Source organism: Chlorocebus sabaeus, chromosome 18, assembly GCF_047675955.1.
Source record: "Chlorocebus sabaeus isolate Y175 chromosome 18, mChlSab1.0.hap1, whole genome shotgun sequence".
In the NCBI taxonomy this organism is placed as follows: Eukaryota; Metazoa; Chordata; class Mammalia; order Primates; family Cercopithecidae; genus Chlorocebus; species Chlorocebus sabaeus.
In genome coordinates this window covers 69,376,595-69,399,312 of record NC_132921.1, presented here as the reverse complement: position 1 = coordinate 69,399,312, position 22,718 = coordinate 69,376,595, and the positions used below count along the sequence as shown (strand labels likewise).

The window sequence follows — 22,718 nt, the reverse complement described above, 5'->3', positions numbered from 1 at the left end:
GGTGAAACTCCGTCTCTACTAAAAACACAAAAATTAGCTGGGTGTGGTGGCGTACGCCTGTAGTCCCAGCTACTCGGGAGGCTGAGGCAAGAGAATTGCTTGAACCCAGAAGGCAGAGGTTGCAGTGAGCCAATATCATGCCACTGCACTCCAGTCTGGCAACAGAGTAAGACTCCATATCAAAACAACAAACAAACAAACAAACATGAAGCTCAAAAGATGAGGGTCATCTTAAACACGTTTCTTATCAACAGATTTTGGAATTCTTTTCAAGGTTCCATTGTTGTGAACTCTGGATATCCGGCAAATTTTCCATTATGTATACCTTTCTAGCCAGTGCCCTTATAAAGTGTCAAAAGCCAAAATAATCTTTTTCTCTTTTTGTCAAATAAGGAACCACTCTAATGAAAAGTACAGGTATTGCTCTAGTGAAGTATACCAAGTGTGTGCAGAACCCAGTGGGAATCACAGGAATGTTTGAAAATGCCAGCATGCAGGTCGAAAAAGATTGAGGTCAGAGGAAACAGTAACATGAGAATACCAACAGTACCACCGGAAAAGGAAAAAAGAAACGAGTAAGAAATTGATCTGGGAATGTGTCATGTTCATTTTTATGAAACAGAACAACATATATTGAAAATATTCTATATTAGAAGGTTTGAATTTCTTATGGAGCCATGTACCAAGTTTTTCCTCAAAAAGAAGCATTTAGTAATTTTAAAAAACCTATTTATTTGTATACTTCCATGTCCCAGGTATCCTTTGCATATATTATCTAATTTTCCCCCATCAGTTATGTGAGGTAGGTCACATTAGCTCCCTTTCAGGGATAAGTAAGCCGACTTAGAAAGGTTAGGTAATTTTTCTGAGTTCACACAAGTAGTTACAGGGTTGGGTCTATTCCTAGATCTATTTTGCTTCCAAGTCTGGCCTCTTTTCACGTTGCCAAACTGCCTAACTAGCAAGTATGAGAGACTATATGTATATAGAATACATATACATACATACATATGTATATACACACACATCTCTTTTAATGTATAGATACCCCGGTTCTAAAATTTTTACATCCAGATTTATAAGAAATATAGCAATTTGGAAGAGTGATATGGCACAGTTTTGACAACATCAAGTTTAATAAAAGAGTTGGCAAACTACAGCCCATGGCCAAATCTGTCCCACCACCTGTTTTTATATCGCTCACAAGCTAAAGATGGTTTTTATAGTTTTCATGGGTAGGAGAAAACAGAAAGAAGACTATTTTGTGATATATGAGAATTATATGAAATTCAGATTTCAATGTCCATGAATAAAGTTTTACTGGAACGAAGCCGCGTTTATTCATTTACATGTTGGCTATGGCTGCTTTCATACAACAGCAACAGAGTTGAGTAGCTGCCACAGAGAGCGTTTGGCCTGTAAAGCCTGAAATATTTACTATCCAGCCTCCTGTTTTTAGAGAAAACTTTCCTGCTTGGCTCACCAACGCACCATCATTACTCTGGTTAACAAAAAAGCCCATGTCAAAAGCAATACTTTATCACAGCTAAATACAATGTGCCTTGAGCTCCACGGGTCAGTCTCACATTCCAGCAATCAGAAGAAGACCCTGTCCCTGGCTTGCCTTGTTTTCAATTATATTACATGTGTGGTTTTCTAAATACCCACTTAAGTTTGTAATATCATCATCAAATTTTTTAAATACATACGTGCAATATACCAAAACAGAGCCAGAAAAATTAATTGCTTCATGGGCCTCAAACTATCAGAAAAATTAAAAATAAAATAAATAAAACCTAACTCATTTAGAAGTCAAAAATCTTCTATAAAGACACTGAACTACTGAGAATTAGTAACACTTTAATGTTAAAACCTACCCCAAGATCTCATTTTATACCCTCTTCTTTGGTATTAGCTAAATTTGGACTACATGGTTTTTGTTTGTTGTGTTTACTGAAACAAACATTTTTAGGAAAAATGTTTTTGCCCTTTAGCCCAATCTAAATTGTGATTATTTTAAAAGCTGTGGGTCTGACAGAATCACAGAGTCATCTTATTATGAAATAATTTTGTCACAACCCAGAACTTAGTTTTGTATCACTTTTTTTGGACTTGGCTTGACAGAAAATACAGTCAATCCTCATTACTCAAGGCTCATATCTGTGAATTTGCCTACTTCCTAAAATTTATTTGTAACCTCCAAAAATCAATACTTGCAAAGCTTTCATGGTATCTGTGGACATGCACAGAGCAGCAAAAAAATGTGAGTTGCTCAACACACATGTTCCCAGCTGAGGTCAGGCAGGGCAATGTTCTGTCGTCTTGTTTCAGCTCTGATACCATAAAAGAGTATCCTTACGGGGGTTTAGTTAGTGCCATGCTTTTCCATTTTTGTGCTTCTTGTTGGTGATGTTGCTTTTTAAAATGAACCCAAGTATAGTGCTTCTGGGCTGTCTAGTGCTCCTGAGAGTACAAGGAGGCGAAGACGAGCCTTAAGGAAAAAATACCCGTGTTAGAGTCACTCCAGTCAGCATGAGTCACAGTGCTATTGGCCTTCGCCAAAGGTTCAATGTTAATGAATCAACAACATAAATACGGCATCTTTCAACAGAAACACATATAAAATGAGGTGATGTATTGATCAGTAAACAAAAACATTATAAAAACAGTGTGACCAAGGCTCACAGGAACCTAACCCCGTATTTCCTATAGAAGTAGTTCCGTATTCACTAATTCAGTGTTCTCTGTGATTTTACAGAACACAACTGCTGCAAATAACTGAGAATCAACTCTATTCATGTGATGTGGTTCACTCTGAGTCTCCATTTCAAAGCACTGTTTTGCTGATAACTTCCAGATATTTGCAGCCCTGGGATGTAAGAAAATGTACAATAGAGAGAATCAATATTCATTCAATCTCAACTAATAACATTTCAGGAGACAAGATGTTGTATCCCTGTAGCCTTTGGAGACTGTGGGAAAAGCCATTTGCTTTTAGAGAGGAAACAACTGGTTAACCAGTTGTTTAAACTGACTATTGCTCTCATTTGCTCATGAAAATCCATCCTGGATGCTGGTCTCTGAGAGGTTTGACATCAGGCTATCCTTCAGATGTCTGCCAAACAAGAGAGATGGGGAAGCAGTTTAACACCACAGCCTCCCTGATCCTCCCTGCTTCAGTGAAGAGCAAAATTAGCTTTCCATGCTGCCACTTTTCCTTGCTATGTGTAAGCAAAGAAGGGGATTTGCTTACCAACACAGATACTCACCGAGGAAAATGTGCTGGTGGAAGTCATTAGTCAGTTCCCTAGAACAAAGGGGATTAAACGTTGGTCCTCCCACCCATTACCTAGTCTATCCTTCTGGTTTTGATTTAAATGAAATGCAAAGGTGGGTCACACCCATTTACAAAAATTTTATCTTGTTTGTGTCAAATGAGTTACATAAAAATAGAACATATACAGTAAAGTTTCTGTAATATTAAAGAGTCCAGGCAAAACCACAAAACATGTCACATTAAGAATCATGAGCAAAATATTCAAGCATTTGTATTTGTATTGACATGTTCTCAGAAAATAAAATAAAAATCTACTTTGGGAAAGGTAAAGGCACTCAAAAGACAGCCAAATTTGCAATGGAGCTAATTATTAGTGCTTGCAATGTTATTTTTAAATGTCTTCACCTGTTTTTCCTACCAATAACACAACCATCCTCACTTTTGTTTCCTCCTTCCCTTTAGAGAAAAGTATGATATAATCATAGGTCATACACTCATTCAACAGGCCATGCACAGAAATTAAGGTAGAGGAAAAAAACATGGCTTAGAAGTCATAAAGAACAGGACTGATATGTACATAGCAGCAGACCATGCAGAGATTAAGATGGTAAACAATAGAAGTACTTATCCTTTATCATCACATAAGAAGTACAAGTTGAGAATGAAATTTAGAGATGTGCCAAGTTTTAAAAAATAATCAAAAATAAGATCTTTGAGGAGGAAAAAAACATCATGCAAATTGTTCTACTTCCTAAATACCGTTCTAAGTCAATATTAAACTGACAACCTACTGTGTCCCCAGTGGTTTCTTGAAACATATTGTCTTTTTTAAGCACAAAATGCAGAGTATTGGGGCACCTACTAGACTAGCTTTCCTGCTTGAGAGAGTGGTATTTCACTGCCACAGCAAATTCCCCACATCCTCTAGAGGCATGAAGCAATTCAATTGTCTTGCACTTGGAATAAGGGCCATAGCCAAGGAATTTATGGAGTCAAAGTATGTTCTATTTTTCAACTGGCACATATCAGTATTTCCCAAGTGTACTTCAGGGAACACTAGACTCAAGAAATACTCTGCAAAGCCCAAATTCTGGTTCCAGCTGTGCACCCACACTCACCATGTGTCCTTCCTAGAGATTCAAAACCACTCCTGGTCTCCGAAATGGCCGGCAGAATGGAAGCAGTGTTTAACCCAGTGCTTCTTTCCATTTGGTCAACTAATGCCTCCTAACATTCCCTGGATTTGTGGAACACAATCTATAAAAGACTCACCGGCCAGGTGCACTGGCTCACACCTGTAATCCCAACACTTTGGGAGGCCGAGGTGGTTGGATCACGAGCTCAGGAAATCGAGACCATCCTGACTAACACGGTGAAACCCAGTCTCTATTAAAAATACAAAAAATTACCCAGGCGTGGTGGCGGGCGCCTGTAGTCCCAGCTACTCAGGAGGCTGAGGCAGGAGAATAGCATGAACCCGGGAGGCGGAGGTTGCAGTGAACCGAGATCGAGCCACTGCACTCCAGCCTGGGCGACAGAGCCAGACTCTGTCTCAAAAAAAAAAAAAAAAAAAAGAAAGAAAAAAGAAAAGACTCACCAATTCAACTCTAAAACACTGTCTCTAGGCAGCAAATGTAAGCAGGCCTGTTGTCACTTAGCTGTGGCTTTACATGGCTTTGTAGTAAAATCAGTGGGCTGAAGGCAAATACAGCAAAGAAACAGGCACACAGCTAGCTGTGCAGGGGAATAAAGTTCGCAGCAAAATGTGAAAAGATAAGTCAGATCAAGTCATCCCTATTCCCTCAACTCCTCCTTTCCCAGGAGAGACATCAGACCGACAAGGGTGAATCTTGGTTTAGTACCCCTCTCCCCAGTACAAGCTCCTTTGAGTCCTTGCTGCACAAAGAACTCCGAGCAGGGCCCAGCTGAATCCACTCCTAATCTTCTCCCAGGACCCTTCAGTATATCTAAGGCATTTGTTTTAACAAGGAGGCTCTGGTGAACCGGCGAGGCTCTCGTGAACCAGCAAGGCTCTCATATTTGATGACTTTATCCTCCCACTCCCCATAGTCCCTGCCCACCCTCCCCAGCCCCACTTCTTTATGGAGAGCCATGGGGGAGGGAGATTTTCAGCTACCTTTGCATTGTTTCTCTTTTTAAAGCAACCATTTATATTAAAGATCACTGCCTCCCTGGCCTCTGACTGGGCTCAGAATCACTGTCTTCTGAAAGCAGAGAGGAAGGCTGAAATTCTGGGTGGAAGCTGAGGCTTCTGGGGTGCATGCATGATTAGAATATGAAGAAAACAGTGGCTGGCTCCTTTGCCTCAGGGTGTAGGGGTGGGAAACAGGAGGCGGGGGTGCAGAATCAAAGCAGAGTTCTTTTTTTTTTAATCAGCACAATAAAGCAAGAAGGTGAATGCATGAGGAAAATATTATTCTTCAAATGGCAAAAAAATCAATGTCTAAATCAAAGGAGGCAGGTGCCCTGAGGATGGCAGGTACTTGCCCTTCCGCACTGCTTCCCAACCACGGGAGGGCAGGTCCACACAAAAGCAATTAGGAAAAACATTAATTAAGGAATTAAATATGTGTTAATCACCAAATACTTCACAATTTATGTTTTAAGGAACAGTAATTAACCTGCAATTAGCTGTATTCCATGCAGGTTACCATTGCAATGTGTACCTGTAGCATACTGTTCTACCATAAATAGTAAAAACTACATAAAATGGCTACTGTGGCAAGAACACTTTTCTCTGCTAAGAAACTTTTCAAAACTCTATAAATGTCTAGCAATGTTAATATTAAAGCTAGAGGAAAAAACTGTGAAAGTAAGAGATGCCCAAAAAAGACCTATTATATTTATCAAAAGTACACAGGACACTTGTGTCTAGATTGACTGAAAACTTCCCTTAGTCCAACAATTGCGAAGTTCAGATGCTGATCAAGATGAAAATTAACTCAGTACTTTGTAGCCAAAGCAAAGTAAGAAATGGACGTTCTGGAAGAAGGCCCAGGAGGTCATGGGAATTAGCCAACTGAAGAGCCCAACGCAGCGGTCCCTGAATGCAACCCAGGGCACCTGGTCCTTGAGATGCGGTCAGACAAGTCCAGGGAAGGGAGAATTCCACGGACCCTCATAAAACCTCACCTTGCAGTTCTGTATGAGAGCAGTTCTGGAATGTTCTGACGGGAACTTGGTTCACTCTGTCTCATGCAGTGTTTCACAAAAGGATTTGTTCCTGGAACACTTTTTCATTTAACACCTTTTGACATTCCACTGAACACATTTAAGAAGCACCTTAGCAGGGAGAAAGCACTCAACTACTAACTGGTTCCCTTTTCACCATCTTCCACAAATCCTAATCTTAACAGTGGCTCAACAAACTGCCACCACTTCTTAAGAGGCTAGCGTATCCCCAATGTGCTTTTCCTTTCATCTTCAGCCCCTAATTACCCCTAATTACTACCTCCCACCCCGCTGTAATTAGAAAAGTGAGGCTCATCAAGTTTAAATCAGTTGCCCAAGCTTCTGAGTAAGCAGGGCTGATATCCAAATCCCATTCTTCGTAACACAAAGTGTATGTTCTTTTACTGTCTTCTGATGCTGCCCATGTGCAAACAATTTATAATATGAAATTCCTTTAAAATAATTCATTAATCAATTTTCACTCATATCAAAACTACTTACTAGTGTGAAATTTGCTTACAGAAATAAAGTACTATATGAAATATTTTAACACATAAATATTTCAAGTATACATGAACCTTATATTAATATTTTGGAATCCTAGAATATATCCTGCAGCCTACGTAATAAATTGTAGAGGTGCTGTCTAGAGGAAGCTGACTTCCTGTCCCCTGAGAGAGGGTTTCTCAAAGGTGTCACCTCCTTTAGATGCCCATATCCTATTATCTTGTCTTCAGCTTTCAGGCCTAGAAACAGCCTGAGAAGGTACCACTTGGATATTGACTTTTATGCACCATGTTCACATAAGAAAATGTTACACACATGCATCCATGCACACACAATACTGGAAAAATACATATATATGGACAGAGTCTCGCTCTGTCCCCCAGGCTGGAGTGCAGTGGCGCAATCTTGGCTCACTGCAAGCTCCGCCTGCCAGGTTCAAGCCATTCTCCTGTCTCAGCCTCCTAAGTAGCTGGGACTACAGGTGCCCCCAACCATGCCTGTCTAATTTTTTGTATTTTTTAGTAGAGATGGGGTTTCACCGTGTTAGCCAGGACGGTCTCCATCTCCTGACCTCGTGATCTGCCTGCTTCGGCCTCCCAAAGAGATGGGATTACAGGCATGAGCCACTGCGCCTGTCCTGGAAAATATATTTTTTATATTTTGGAATCAGAAATATATAGTCAAAAACCAGAGTCACATCTTCAGGCCAATACAGAACTCCTTCTAAAGAAATCTATATGGGAAATTATGTCAAAAGCCGACAGGCTCTTGCATGACTTGAATTTCTAAGAGCATCAGACTACAACAGGCATCTCCTCGGTACAGGTGTGCAGGCCCCATGGGCTGGGGACTGGATCTGCAGCCCAAGGAAGTCCCTCCCCTGGTTCAACTTCACAGCTTGTTTTTTGTTTGTTTGTTTTTTATCGAGGCTTTTCCTCTGACCATCTCTAATTAGGCTGACACCTTACTTAGGCCAGGGGTGAAAACTGGATTTGGTAGGTGTCTTCCTTTTACCTTATATCTATGAATATGGCCTGTCCTTCTTTATCCCAACTGGGAAACCTCCTTCAGGTCTTACAGTGATTTTAAGGCCTGCAGTTCAGTGTTTGGGAAGTTTCCTGCTGACATCTCTCTTGCTGCATCTCCAATGTGCCATTTACCTAATAGTTTATATTGCTATTAGGGTAATGATTTCAATTTGTTTACTGCCCAGCAGATAAAGGGGAAATAATAAGGAAGTGCTACCTTAACTCTGTCTTTAAGAATTCCAAGGCTGATGCTTGGTGGGAGTGCTCAGGAATTATTTTAAACAAACAGGTGGGTTTTCAGTAGATCTACACCCTTTACAGATATTCATCAGGAGTCGGTAGTAGCCCACCTGCATAAGGACGGCCAGTGTTAACAATATTTTTGCTTTTCCCCATTTTTGTTTCCTCAAACAAGTTTTTGGGAGAGTGGAGATTTCAAATCAGGATGTCAGTTTTTTAATTATATACTTAATTCTTAGAACAAGTAGAATGGGAAAGGAGTGACTGATAAATCTAAGATTCACAATAGTCCTGTCGAAACTATAAGGCCAGATGATTGTTTTGGAGCTTTCTGTAGGTACCTAGCCATGTAGTCGTTAAACGTTTTCATGGATATTTGAAAAAAAGACCATGTACTTGTAAGAACTGTTCTTTTCTCAAGTTTCTGTCTTGTGCTTTGACCTGAATTGCATTATTATTGTTTATGCGAAGAAAGAAAAGGAAAGCACAAGCTTTTCCTGTAGATTGTATTTCCATTTCCATTTTAAAACAAAAACAATTTTCCCAACAAAAATAAAAATAAAAATAAAAGCTTAGCAACACTGTATAAAAGAATCTCTACAAATCCATCTTTAAATTCAAAGTATGAAGCTATTCCTAATGAATCTATCAGTGCTATGAACTGAATGTTTGTGTACTCCCCAAGTTCATGCTGAAACCCTAGTCCCAAATGCAGTGATATTAGGAGGTGGGCCTTGGGCAGGTGATGGGGTCAGGAGAGGGCAGCCCTCATGATGGGAGGAGACCTTCATAAGAAAAGGCGTGAGAGCTCTTGCTTCCCTGACCTCCCGCCAACCCTGTGAGGACACAGAAAGAAGATGACCATCTGCAAACCAGGAAGAGCGCTTTCACCAGAATCTGACGATGCTGGTACCCTGATCTTGGAATTCTCAGACTCTCGAAATGTGAGAAATACTGTCTGTTGTTTAAGCCATACAGTCCTGTGGTATTTTGTGACTGCAGCACAGCAGACTAAGATATCAATGAAGCAATACATTCAAAAGTGAATCAAAAAGCTATGAGAATAAACTTCTAACTTAATTTGGCAAATCCTTTACCTTTCAGTAAAGCGTGAGGGATCACAGTGAAAAGTGGCAGGGCTCTAAAAACGTTAGGAGCAGAAGTTCACAATTGGGAAGGCGAAATATTTTATCCAAAGGTGCTCAAGAAAATAAGAATTCACTGAAAACGACAATGGCCTGAAATATATAGGACCATCTGACTCTCAGTGTAGTTCCTTTATAAAGTCTGCTCTTCCAAGACTGTTCATAAACCACATCATTCCTTTAATGCGGCTGACTGAGCTGGGGTATAAAAGACAAAACAGAAATTCCACATCTGACTGCAGCCAAGGCCATGCTAAACCAGCACACTGTGGCTCTGGAGGCTGTGATGGTCTCAAGAGAGCCCATTCTAGAAGTTTTGTGTGGACACTGCTAAGGCCCAAGAGAGGAAACTCAGGGAAAAGATGAGCAGGACATACCTTCTGATCTCAACCACGAGTGTGGTCCACTGGCCTCAAAAAAAAAAAAAAAAAAAAAAGTTTACCTGTCATCCCACTAGCTAGAGAGATTATTAATTTTTTTCTTGAGACAATCTTGAGCCAACCACAGCAGACAACCAGAGACTGAGGAAGAACCTAGAATAGGTCCCAGAGGGGCAGTGGGAACACTCCAGATCCCTGTCTTCCCTACTTTGGGAAAGGTTCCTCTAAAAGAAGGTCTTTAATCACATTCAGCTTCTCAGCCTAGGCCACCATACAAAAACCTCTGGAGGCCTAGCTTGGCCAAAGCCACTTCTACTGGTGGCCTTTTGTTGTTATTGTTGAGACAAGGTCTCGTTCTGTCTCCTAGGCTGGAGTGCAGTGGCACAATCTCAGCTCACTGCAACCTCCACCTCCCTGGTTCAAGGGATTCTTGTGCCTCAGTCTCCCAAGTGGCTGGGACCACAGGCATGCACCACCACGCCTGGCTAATTTTTGTATTTTTAGTAGAAATGCGGTTTCACCATGTTGAGCAGGCTGGTCCTGAACTCCTGACCTCAAGCAATCCACTTGCCTACCTGCCTCAGCCTCCCAAAGTGCTAGGACTAAAGGCATGAGCCACTGTGCCCGGTCACCCACTTGTTTTTTAACCCTATGAAATGCATTTCCTAAGTTTTGTCCCAGAGGCCATATGCTTTGAACTACCGATTGGTCACTAGTACATTTATATAAAAAGAATGTGTTTTATTAAATAGGATATTTTCCTTCTAGAGGAAAAACAAATTTTTACTTTTTGTTTTATAAATAACAGCAGTACATGTACGTTGGGGAAAACTGAGAATATAACAGATGGCAAAAAAAAAAAAAAGTTTACCTGTTATCCCACTAGCTAGAGAGATTCTACTTTTTTCCTTATTACTATTTTTTTTTTTTCTTGAGACAAGGTCTCACTCTGTCACCCAGGCTGGAGTGCAGTGGCATGACCATGGTTCACTGAAGCCTCGACCTCCCAGGCTCAAGCAATCTTCCAGCTTCAGCATCCTGAGTACCTGCGACTACAGGTGCATGCCACCATGTCCTGCTAATTTTTTTTTTTTTTTTAAGACACTGGATCTTGCCATGTTGCCCAGGCTGGTCTTAAACTCCTGGACTCAGGTGATCCTCCCACTTTGACCTCCCAGAGTGCTGGGATTACAGGCTTGAGCCACTGTGCGCAGCCGAGATACCACACTACTTTCTTATGTATTTATTTCAAGATATATTTCAGTCTTTATTAGATTTTTTAAATTTAAAAATAGAATTTAATGTATTACTTTATACCTATTTAATCCATTTAACAACATAACCTTAAATGCATCATTAAATTTTCTTCCATAACATTATTCTTAATGGCTGCAAAATAAATTTTTATATTGAGATAGCATAAATTAACAAATCCTCTATTGTTGGAAAAATACTGTTTCTGATTTTTCTTTACTATAAATAAGCTGCTATAAATATCCCAGTAGTTAATTATTTGCAATCACTCTTCATTACTTCTTTACGATAAATTCCTACAAGTGGATTGCTAGATTTAAGCATATCTAATTTTTTAAACAATTTTAAAACTTATTGCCAAAGTACATACTCTAAAAAGATCTTAATAATGTACACATGCACTGAAGAGTTTTCCCTATCTCTTCATTTCCATTAAAAAAGAACACATTTACTTGTTACTCATTAAATCCTAGAAATGGTTGTAGGTATATGCCTACAAAGATAAATTAAGCAAGAAGTTTACAGCCTATTTATTCATCAATCCAGGGGGAGAGAAATTGGGGTTGATGGATCTTAACTCATAAACACTGAACCTGCAGAATGGATTACTGGATGCTGTTCGTGCCCATTTTGAAGACAAGCAGCCCTGGAAAGCCCTAGCTTTCCCTTCCCTGTGTCTAACCAAGCACCTCAATTAAACATGAAAAATGATCTTAGATGCATGTTTCAGCTGGCTCCTGTCTGAGCCGAAGGAATTAAAGAAAGAGAAAAGCAAAATATTGCAATCCTCTTTATTCCTCCTCGTAGTCGGCAATTAATTGAGTCTTCTCAATACTGTTAGTTTTAAAAGATGCTGTGAACAGAAAAGAAAAAGCTCTCCAAATGCCCACTGTCACTAATTTCCCACTTTGATCCTAAGTTAGGATGCTCTTGTGTCACAGGCATCCACAACTGAAGGGCAGACAGGACGTGACATCAGAACTGGTTTGGTACCACTTCTAAACTGCCCATGGGCCTCCGCCCTTCAGTTCCTTTAAACAGGAACTCAAAGCAGTTACTGCGGGTCTCCACAGAGCCCCCAAAATAACAGAACAGGCCTTGTGGCAGTGCCTCTGTGACAAGGACTCCATTTACATTTGTTATTTTCTTCCTGTTGCTTACGTGGGTAGAAGCAAGGACCTGCCCCTCACTGTCTCATCTCCACAGGGCTCATCTCTTATGACTCATTTACTCCTGAAACCCATTTGCAGAGGGCATCTTCTTTTAGACTCAGGTGCTATGCCTTTCTGTGTCACATATGGCCTACTTAAAATAGAAACTAAAATATCCAGCTGGGTACAAGGGCTCATGCCTGTAATTCTAGCACTTTGGGAGGCTGGGGTGACAGGATCACTGAAGATCAGGAGTTTGAGACCAGCCTGGGTAACATAGCAAGGCCCTGTTTCTACAAAAAAATTTTTTTTAAATTAGCCCAACATGGTGGCATATGTCTGTACTTCCAGCTACTTGGGAGGTTGAGACAGGAGAATCACTTGAGCCCAGGAGTTTGAGGCTGGAGTGAATTGTGATCACAACACTGTACTCCAGCCTGGGTGACGGAACAAGTCCTAGTCGGAAAAATAAAAAAAGAAAAGAAAATATATTTGCAAACCCCATAGACAGCACTTCTTGCCCTGCTACAAGTGACTTTTATTTTCTTAAAACAATACATGCCAGGCATAAACAAATTTTGAATTGTATTTTTTACTAATTTGACAAAGCCTCAAGACACTCCTTATCAAATAGTATAGGATTTTCTTACACTGTTATAAAAATTTATTTATTTATTTATTTATTTAAATTGCAGATTCAGGAGGAACAAGCACCTCAATTAAACATGAAAAATGATCTTAAATGCATGTTCCAGCTGGCTCCTGTCTGAGCCAAAGGAATTAAAGAAAGAGAAAAGCAAAATACTGCAATCCTCTTTATTCCTCCTCATAGTCGGCAATTAATTGAGTATTCTCAATACTGTTATTTTTCACCCAGGTTTGTTACCTGGGTAAATTGCATGACTCTGAGGTTTGGAGGTATGATTAATCCTGTCACCCAGGTTGTGAGCACAGTACCCCAAAGTTAGTTTTTCCACCCTTGCTCCCCTCCCCCTTTTTGTATTCTCTAGTGTCTACTGCTCCCATCTTTATGTTCATGTGCACCCAATGCTTAGCTCCTACTTATAAGTAAAAGCATGCAGCATTTGGTTTTCTGTTTTTGCAATAATTCGCTTGGGATAATGGCTTCCAGTTGCTGCTAAAGACATGATTTCATTCTTTTTTATGGCTGCACAGTATTCCATGGTGTGTATGTACCAGTCCACCACTGATGGACACCTAGGTGGATTCCACGTTTTTGCTATCATGAATTGTGCTGTGATAAACATTCTACCAAAAAAAAACCTGAACTCATGTAATTTATTTTCCTTTGGGTGTATACCCAGTAATGGGATTGCTGGGTTGAACAGTTAGTCTCTATTCAGCTCTTTGAGAAGTATCCAAGCTGCTTTACAAAGGGGCTGAACTAATTTACAATCCCACCAACAGTGTAGGATGAGAGTTCCCCTTTCTCCACAACCTTGACAACAAAAATACACCAACCTTTTCCGATTATAATGATATAACAATAATTTATATTTTTAGAAATTAGAGGATGCTTCAAAATAGGTAATAAAAAGAAAGCACATACCTGATAAAAGTTAGGCCAGAAAGTACTAATGGCCAGTTCGGCCCTGTTCCATGTACGTGTTGGGTCTCCAGATATATTCCAGATAGGACTCCCCAGTGGCCCGTTATTGACCTTCACGTAGACATTGAGTAACCCCGGAGGAGAATTACTCTTGCTGGACACAAAATAGTGAAAATCGATGCAGTGGGTGTCATTTTCTTTAAGTTGGGGTAACAGCAGGTGGGCTCTCTGCCCCTCAGGTCTCCCAGAGGCATTCACCAGCATGAAAGAACCTGCAAAAACAAAATCAAGGTGAGTCATACCCTGAAACACTACTTCCTGGTTATCTCTGAAAACCCACCATCATTTACATGGGTTGGCCCTGCAATTCCATGTCTTACTGAAACTGCCATTTATTTCATTCTTATTTCATTTATCACCTCCTCCTCCTCCTATCATCCCCCTATGTGTTCTCAAGAGTGCACATAACACTAATGGAAAATTCCCTGGATGTTACTGTAATTTGACTTCTGAATAACAGAAATGTAGCAAAATGTTTGTAGACTCGCCTTATTCTAGCAGTCAAGAGTCACAGGCGATTAATTAAATCAAAAATTGAAATTCCTTATTTAAAATGCAGGTCCTCATTCACACCAACCGTGTTTCACGTGCTCAATAGCCACATGTGACAAGTAGCTACCACACTGGGCAGCACAGATACAGAGCATCTCCATCCAGCAGAAAGTTCTACTGAACAGCACTGTCCCATCATGTTAGCATTACTCAGTAATCACTTTGTATAACCTAGAGAAAGACAAAAGATTAGGTGGGCTGTGAATCTTAGGGTCATGAGACTGGCCCCATCATGTTCCCTGCTGTCAATGTAATTCAGCACCAGTACCCACCTCCATCGCTGGAACAACTGACTTCTCCTTGACAGTGGAGGTGTTCTCACAACAAGGTGATGACTTAGGCAATCACTGCCCCAACTGGAGGACAATCATTCTAAGAAGTCTTACGAGCTCTTTGGATCTTGACGCAATGACCCTAACCTACCCGGGAGTGCTGAGGAGCTTCCAGATGGATTCAAGCTTTCCAGATACCAAGCACTTGAGCCTTCCCCATAGGAATGTTATATTTCACATAGTAAAAGATAAAAGCAAAATGTTCAAACATAAAAGGGGAAATAGGTTTTCATAGGTCTGCTTCAGCACAGAGGAAAAAATGTATTGAAATTCTAAGGAGGAAGTACACCTGAACTTGGAGTATAAAAATGAAAAAAATAAAAATACTACACAGATGGGTACCCTCATTGTGAATCATAATGTTCAAGGTGTGTATATATGTTAATATGTGTTTATTGTCTACCCACACATATCAGGAAACACACACATCCACAGTACTAGAAAATGTATGGAATTTCTGCCTTGTTTACATGCTGTGATTGCCTAAACAGCAAAACAGGAAAACCACCCTTTTATAGTAATTCCCAAAGAATTCCTGTAAGTATCAAATGGAAAATACAGATGCAGATATCCTTCACAGATTAAGAGGTTGTTGTTAAAGGATCTATATTATCATATGCTTTCTTACAGTTGCTACCTTTACAGCTATGAGGTGAGCCAGGTTTAACACCATTTATGATAAACAGGAACGGGGTCACAGGGAGATTAGAAGCAGTTTATCTAGATTTTAGGATGAGTTAGTGGCAAAACCAGAACTTTGAGCTTCTGAGTTTCCAGCCCATTACTCATTCTGCCACACTCCAGTAACCCCAAGTTTCTTCATGTGCTTTCTGAACATATTTGAAACAAACACCCTTTCAAAGCAGTGAAGGGAAATTATAGTAGCTATTTTGAAACAGAGCAATTTTTCAAGCAATGAATGTTATGCACCTAGAAACACAAAAGCCAAGTCACAAGCGAACCTATCTACGAAATGTAACTTACCTAGGAAATACATTTCAGCATTAAGGAAGAACTTTAACTGTGATTTAAGAAAGAGTTGGGGCAGAGAAAGAACAAGTAACAAGAGAGTATCACTGAAATAATTCAGGTTAGTTATTGCTTACAAATGTAAAAATCTTCAAAACATGCAGGGTTGATGAACCCCATCACAAATTCAGAGTAGGATGTTGGTGTATATGAGTTACAGATTTTTTTTTTCTGCTCTTAGTAAAATAAAAGCTGATTTATGTCAGATTCTATCACTGGGGGCTCTGTTATCTACAACAGTTACCACATACATTATTACTAGTGGGGCTGAGGCATGACATGTTCTTGAGGTCACATCTGAATGAACAAAACCTTGAGTATGGCCATATTGCCAAGAAGATTGTTTCTCTCATTGTTCCCATCACTTAAGCTTGGGCAATCAGGGTGGAAAGCATGGCAATATACATAGGATGGCAAAATAAGTGTTGCCCACATCCTGTGAAGCACTCAGAGGAGTCTCCTTTCGCATATTTACATAAACTGGGTACCTTTCTACCATTACTGTTTAGGAAATCACCCAGTTTTCCAAAACTGTTATTCTTCTAGCTACACAGCCTGCCTCCAATGTTTAATCCACTGTGCTCCATTCCAGCATGAAATGCTCTTACACTCTTGTGTCTAAAGTACACAAGAATTTTTATGTTGAGATCCAGGTGAAATTCAGGTATAATCTAAGTTACTCAAGTGATCCTAGCTTTTAAAGTCCTTTCTCTTCCTTTTTTCCCTGTTTGACGTAGAATAGTCTATTTTGCTTTGAGGCATGCTTCTGTAATGCAAATTAGCTCGCATAGGATTACTAGATGGGGAGTGACATCCCTATTACACACAAGTCCTCTTGGTTTATGTGCAATTTTTTGCAAGACATTAACATTGTGAAGTGATCAGGGGCAACTGTTCTCTCAAATAAAGGGAAAGCTTTATCAGTGCATGGTGTCTTTTAAACAAAGCTAAAGATCCTACAGAAGTGTCTTTCCTCAACGCAAGGAGTGGCAAGAAGGGGCTTTGGTGGTTTCATGTCTCTTTCCACTCCTAAGCTGTCTCCGAAACTGTAAGAACGAGTGAAGAACTGTGCAGCCTCTGCGCCCTTCCTCTGTGTTTCAAAAGGACAAAAAAGAAAAGGACTGATGAAGAAGACAAATCTCAGATCACATTTTTAAGTTGACAGCAAGTAGTCTCTATTAGAAGAGAATGACTTCAAGGACTTCTATGGAGAGTGGGAAGAAGTGGAGGCCTTGGGTTCAGGGTCTGAGGTTCAGGGCCGAGGATGGGCTCACGGGGTCTGTGTTCAGAGAGCCAGCACTTTTATTAGCTTTGTCACTGTTTTTGTTCACTCACCAGCTACAAAGCTGCACAGATTTGGAAGGGTCAGCCCCAACCCCGTTCTTCTCACAAGATCTGCTATTTTCGCTCTCTCTTTTTTTTAGAGACGGAGTTTTGCTCTTGTCGCCCAGGCTGGAGTGCAAACGGCGCGATCTTGGCTCACCGCAACCTCCATCTCCTGGGTTCAAGCGATTCTCCTGCCTCAGCCTGCCGAGTAGCTGGGATTATAGATGCCTGCCACCATGCCTGGCTAATTTTTTATATTTTTAGTAGAGACTGGGTTTCACCATGTTGGTAAGGCTGGTCTTGAACTACTGACCTCAGGTAATCCATCCACCTTGGCCTCCCAAAGTGCTAGGATTACAGGCATAAGCCACTACACCCAGCCCTAGATCTGCTATTTTCAGCATGTGATTTTGTGAAATTCATGAGAGGCTTCTCAAGTGCAGGGGCAGGACTTTGGTGGAAATGCAGACTCTACGAACACTCTTCCTCTGGGAGAGGTTCAGGTCCTCGGGAGGCAATTCTATCTCGACTGCCCCCATGGCTAGTCTCTCCCAAATGATCTGGAAATCAATTGAGCAGCACTCAGATTTCAACACTCATGATCTTTTAGAGGAAAAGTCTCTGCCGAGCACCTTCCCCTGAGGTACACTCCTCTGCAAGATTCCCTTTTTCCCTTCCTCTACAGTCTCCTAATTGGTGTATCTATGCAGCCTGATAATTAACCACGAATGCATACAAGGCAAGTGGGACAAAGCCCGCCACAAAGCACAAGCCCAGCAAATGCTCCTGACTTTCATTATGATGACTTTAGCTCCTCAAACCTCCTAAATGTATGGCTTTTTAAAATTATGTGGCTTTTTTTTGGAGACAGGGTCTCACTCTGTCCCCCAGGTTGGAGTGCAGTGGGAGGATCATGGCTCATAGCAGCCTCGACCTCCTGGGCTCAAGTGATCCTCCCCTTTGAGCCTCCCAAGTAGCTGGGATCACAGGTATGCATCACCACACCCAGGTACTTTTTTTAAATTTTTTATTTTGTAGAGAGGGAGTCTTACTATGTTGCCCAGGCAGGTCTCTAACTCCACGATTAAAGCAATCTTCCTGCCTCACCCTCCCAAATGTGAGGATTACAGGTGTGAGCCACTGTGCCCAGCTGGAATTCTTTACTATTTATTTCTATCTCCCCCTGTTCACCTCACAACTCTCCTGGTCCTACTATAATTCACTTAAGTGGAAATTTTTAAGTTTCCTTTCTTTAAGAGAGAAGAACATTAGTACTGAGATAACACAAAACCTTCAACTCAATTAATCTTGCCCTTATGTTTTTGGGTAAAGGTTATCTTATTTCAGTGTGTGGCCATCAGGACTTAACTCAGAGCTTTAAAGCACAAAAGGTGACGTTTCTATCCACACTCCTGTTTCCTGACAGTGGTGTACTATTATGTGCCAATGAAAGTCTAGCAACCTGCAGTCAAGTTACAATGGGCAGGAGGGAGAGAAGTGTTGCTTCTTCGTTTGTTTTTATCACCTATCTGCTATGAAGGTATAAAGTCAACTCACCAACCAATGTTTAGAGAGTTACAGAATTTAAAGCATTTATATTCAATTTTAAACTATTAAGTGTGTTTTTTAAGCTATCCCTATATGGCTGAATGTTTAATTTTCACCTTCTGCTTAAATGTTTTGACTGAGGAAATGCATTTTCAAAGAGTAATTGGGTTCCCTCTGTAGTTACTTCCTTATTTCAATTCTTTCCTCCTACAGAAAGCATTCCAACTGGGTAAATTTTTAAAAAATCATAATTCAAATTAGCATAGAAATTCTGTTTGTGTTCCGATAACAAAACACCCTTAAGCCACTAGTATATAAGTAGAAAATATATCATTGCAGGCAAATGAAATGAGCTCTGCATGATGGAGTCAGCTTCAAAAAGGGACAGCCTTTAGAAGCAGACTTAGAAGCTTCTTAAGAATAATTATTTTGGTTTCCCCAAAAAGGAAAACTCTTTGATAAGAACATGCAATGTTCACATTCTCAAATCTCTGGGTGAATTAAATTTAGCTAATCATATCCATTGGCAAATGCTTTTGATTAAACTATCTTCCATCATTGTTTGTGACAGCAGTAATAACTACACAGAATTAGTTATTCCTTTCCAACCCATCATCAAAATTTGCATTGGTGTGTTTGGGGCTCTAGATTTGTCAAGGCTGAGAAAACTACATGAATTGTCTTCCAAGTATATTTGAGAAACTTTGCAAACAACAAAAAACAGAATATTTTCCATTATCCAGCAGGAAGGAAGAGCTACATGTATTCTTCAATACTTTAGCTTACAGAGAAGCAGCATTTTATGAACTTTAAAGCTATTATAAAATTCACTTTTTAAAGTTCTTAATTTTAGCAAAAGCCACAGATTATTGGTCTTTGCCTCCCTTGGACTGTTTTGCCTTTTTCTTGTATGACCATGCCTTTAAATGTGTGGATTTAGAATACAAGAGGCAAACAAAATGTTAACGAGTTCCCTCACTGCAGGCATATCTTCTGACTCTCGTTTATGGGGTTATTTGTGCTTCATCTGACCTATTCGGATACAACCGGTTAGAACAGTTCAGTTCAGTAGAGCAGCACTTCTCAAACAATCTATAATGAAAAATCAGTTGTTGTTGTTTTTTAAGTCCAGTGCATCTCTGACCAATTTATATACAACACAATAAACAGGAATTGCTAGAAACATGAAATTGTTTGGACACACAACATGGTAGCCCCAGATTTGTTATTATTCAAAGAAATAAAATTATTCTGTCAAATTCCTATAAAAATTTTCTCAGTTTCTGTATTGAATTGATCAGGGACCAGAAACAATGTGTGGGCCAGCTCTGATCTGCCGACCATACTGAGTAGCACAGGCTTAAAGTTATAGCAAAGAGAAAAGCAGTATAGCATCCTTGGTACCCAAATATACATTCTCCCTCAACAGTAGATGAGGAAATTTGAAAGAAAAGAATGAAAAAAATATCTGGTTTCTTAACCCAACGGTAAGTTATAAAAGCCAAGCCCTTTGAATATGAAAGAACGTTGCAGAAGAAAATGAAGAGGGAAAGCGGGAAGCAAGTGGACACACATAGTCATGGTGAATGGAAAGGTTGTACCCAGGCTCTGAATACAGAAAAGACCTGGCTTCAAGGAAAGGAGAAAACAAGGGGTGCCAGCAGGCCACGGCACGTGGAATCACCACGTACATCTGCACGTCTTAAGGAGAAAGGGAGAGGGTATGGGAGCAAAATGGGCCACCGGTGCTTAAGCCAGGTGCTCCATGAACTTTATCTAATTAAATCCTCACAACAATGAAGGTCTGAAAAAGAGAGCAAGTGAACCCACCAGAGGACAAGTGAAAGCATTGGATAGGGCCAAGGGGAATGCAAACCTTCTACCTTCAAACTCCAAAGGCAATACTCCTAAGACTAATAGTTTTCAAACAGTTTGACTGTAACTCATAGTACAAAATACTGCATTGTATTTCCCCCGCTGCCCCACTCCGGGACAGAGTTTCGCTCTTATCGCCCAGGTGGGAATGCAATGGCACAAACTCGGCTCACTGCAACCTCCGCCTCCTGGGTTCAAGTGATTCTCGTGCCTCAGCCTCCCGAGTAGCTGGGATTAAAAGCGCGCACCACCATGCCAGCTAATTTTTGTATTTTTAGTAGTGACGGGGTTTCACCATGTTGGACAGGTTGGTCTCAAACTCCTGACCTCATGTGATCCACTTGCCTCAGCCTCCCAAAGTGCTGGGATTACAGGTGTGAGCCACCATGCCAGGCCAATATATTGTTCTTTATATCCAGTATACATGTGTAAAGCAATGTGTGTCTATATACATGTACCTACACACACATACCCAGGCTTTCATTAAAAAAATATGTATCACTATGCTTTTAACCACGTGTATATATGTACTGCGTGTACATTTTCTATTCTAACTCAGTTGCATTTTGCAAAATCAATTAATCAGTTAATTCTGGCTGCAACCATCAGAGCCCACAAATGCTTTAAGACCATAATGCAACTCCTCCCAATAATCAAAACCAGTGTGCTCTGCTTCCTTAGAAAGCTTTTCATTTTTAATTTGTCCTTTACACTTTGATCTCATCCCGATTATCATAATGCCAGGTTACACCCCTCCTCCAACTCCCTCAGCCAGTACTCACACAGCACCTAAAGAATGTGTCTCAAGAAACTTCCTGAAATAGGGAAGAGGAAGGTCTGGGGAGAAATAAATGAACTACGGGAGAAACGCTCAAAGGGAACAAAGCCTCTGCAGGGAGGTGCCACCATCGCTCTAAAAATGCTTATTAGCACCCGTTTCAGTCTGATGAAACCAGTCTCCAAGTTGCATTCGCACTCTGCAGACCAGATATCATGCATCCTTCCTAAGCTACTGCCTCTTCTAGGCCCCTCCTACAAACATGAAATACTTATTACTCAGCCGCTAGGGAATGAGACATGAATAACAAAAATTCTGTCTTCTCCCAAATGACACATTTTCTTTTCTATTTGCCCTGTCTCTTCTTGCCTTCCTTGTGGATTCCCAACAATTACTGAAAGAGACCATTTGTTAGTTGTTCTAACTTTTGCCCCATTCATGATACACTGGTGAAAACACAGTAAGATAGCAAAAAGAAGTAACACTGTATCACAAGAAAGCTGAAGTAAAACTCTTTAACCAACTGCACATCTCTTTACTCCCTGATATGGCTTGGCTGTGTCCCCACCCAAATCACATCTTGAATTGTAGTTCCTATAACCCCCACGTGTCGTGGGAGGGGCCCAGTGGGAGTTAATTGAATCATGGGGGTGGTTACCCTCATGAGAGTGAGTTCTCCTGAAATCTGATGGTTTTATAAGGGGCTTTTCCCCCTTTGCTGGGCACTTCTCCCTCCTGCCACCATGTGAAGAAGGATGTGTTTGCTCCACCTTCTGCCAGGATTGTAAGTTTCCTGAGTCGTTCCCAGTTATGCAGAGCAGTGAGTCAATTAAACCTCTTTCCTTTTAATACCGAGCCTCAGGTATTTCTTCATAGCAGTGTGAGAATGGACTAATACACTCCCTCACCAGAGACAGGAGCTAATGGGATCATCCTGGCATGGACCATTCTACAAATCATGCCATTTAGTTCCTGGTACTCTGTTCTACTTGAAGGAATTCCACATCCATCTAGGTGCTACAAAATTAATAAGAACAGCTCATATACCTCAGATGTGCATATAACCTTTGCTTTAAGACATTTATATTAAATACCAAAAAGATATTCAATTGTCAATTTAGTGATTCACAGCACAACTGAATGGCTATTTTTATCATTCATAGAAATACTGAGCTGAACAAAAATATATTATTTCACCTTAACTAGTCCCTTTTAGCCATGGCAGGATTCATCTGAGCACCCATTATGTACTGTGGCATTTTGAGAACTACAAGCAATACAAACTTGGACCTACTCCTCCAGCAAGAACTTCACAGTTCAGTTGTGTATCATATTTTAAGTTGTTTTCATTCAGCACAGAAAGAATAAAAGGAGATTCACAGAATTAGCAAATCAGATCATTAAGTTCACCAACGGGTACATAAGTAACCACCAGAAGTGGCTATAAACTTGATGGATTTAAGACCGTCAATCT

General features: G+C 40.5%; 1 protein-coding gene across 7 annotated transcripts in view; it reads right to left on the bottom strand.

The window, feature by feature from the left end:
- Positions 1–22,718, bottom strand: part of PTPRM (protein tyrosine phosphatase receptor type M) — an 834,581-nt gene that overhangs the window by 495,116 nt on the left and 316,747 nt on the right. For all 7 annotated transcript variants that reach the window (XM_007974623.3, XM_073006465.1, XM_073006464.1 and 4 more), the window contains exon 3: positions 13,745–14,016. In XM_007974623.3, coding sequence (XP_007972814.1) covers positions 13,745–14,016 — 272 coding nt within the window. The remainder of the gene's footprint in view (positions 1–13,744; positions 14,017–22,718) is intronic.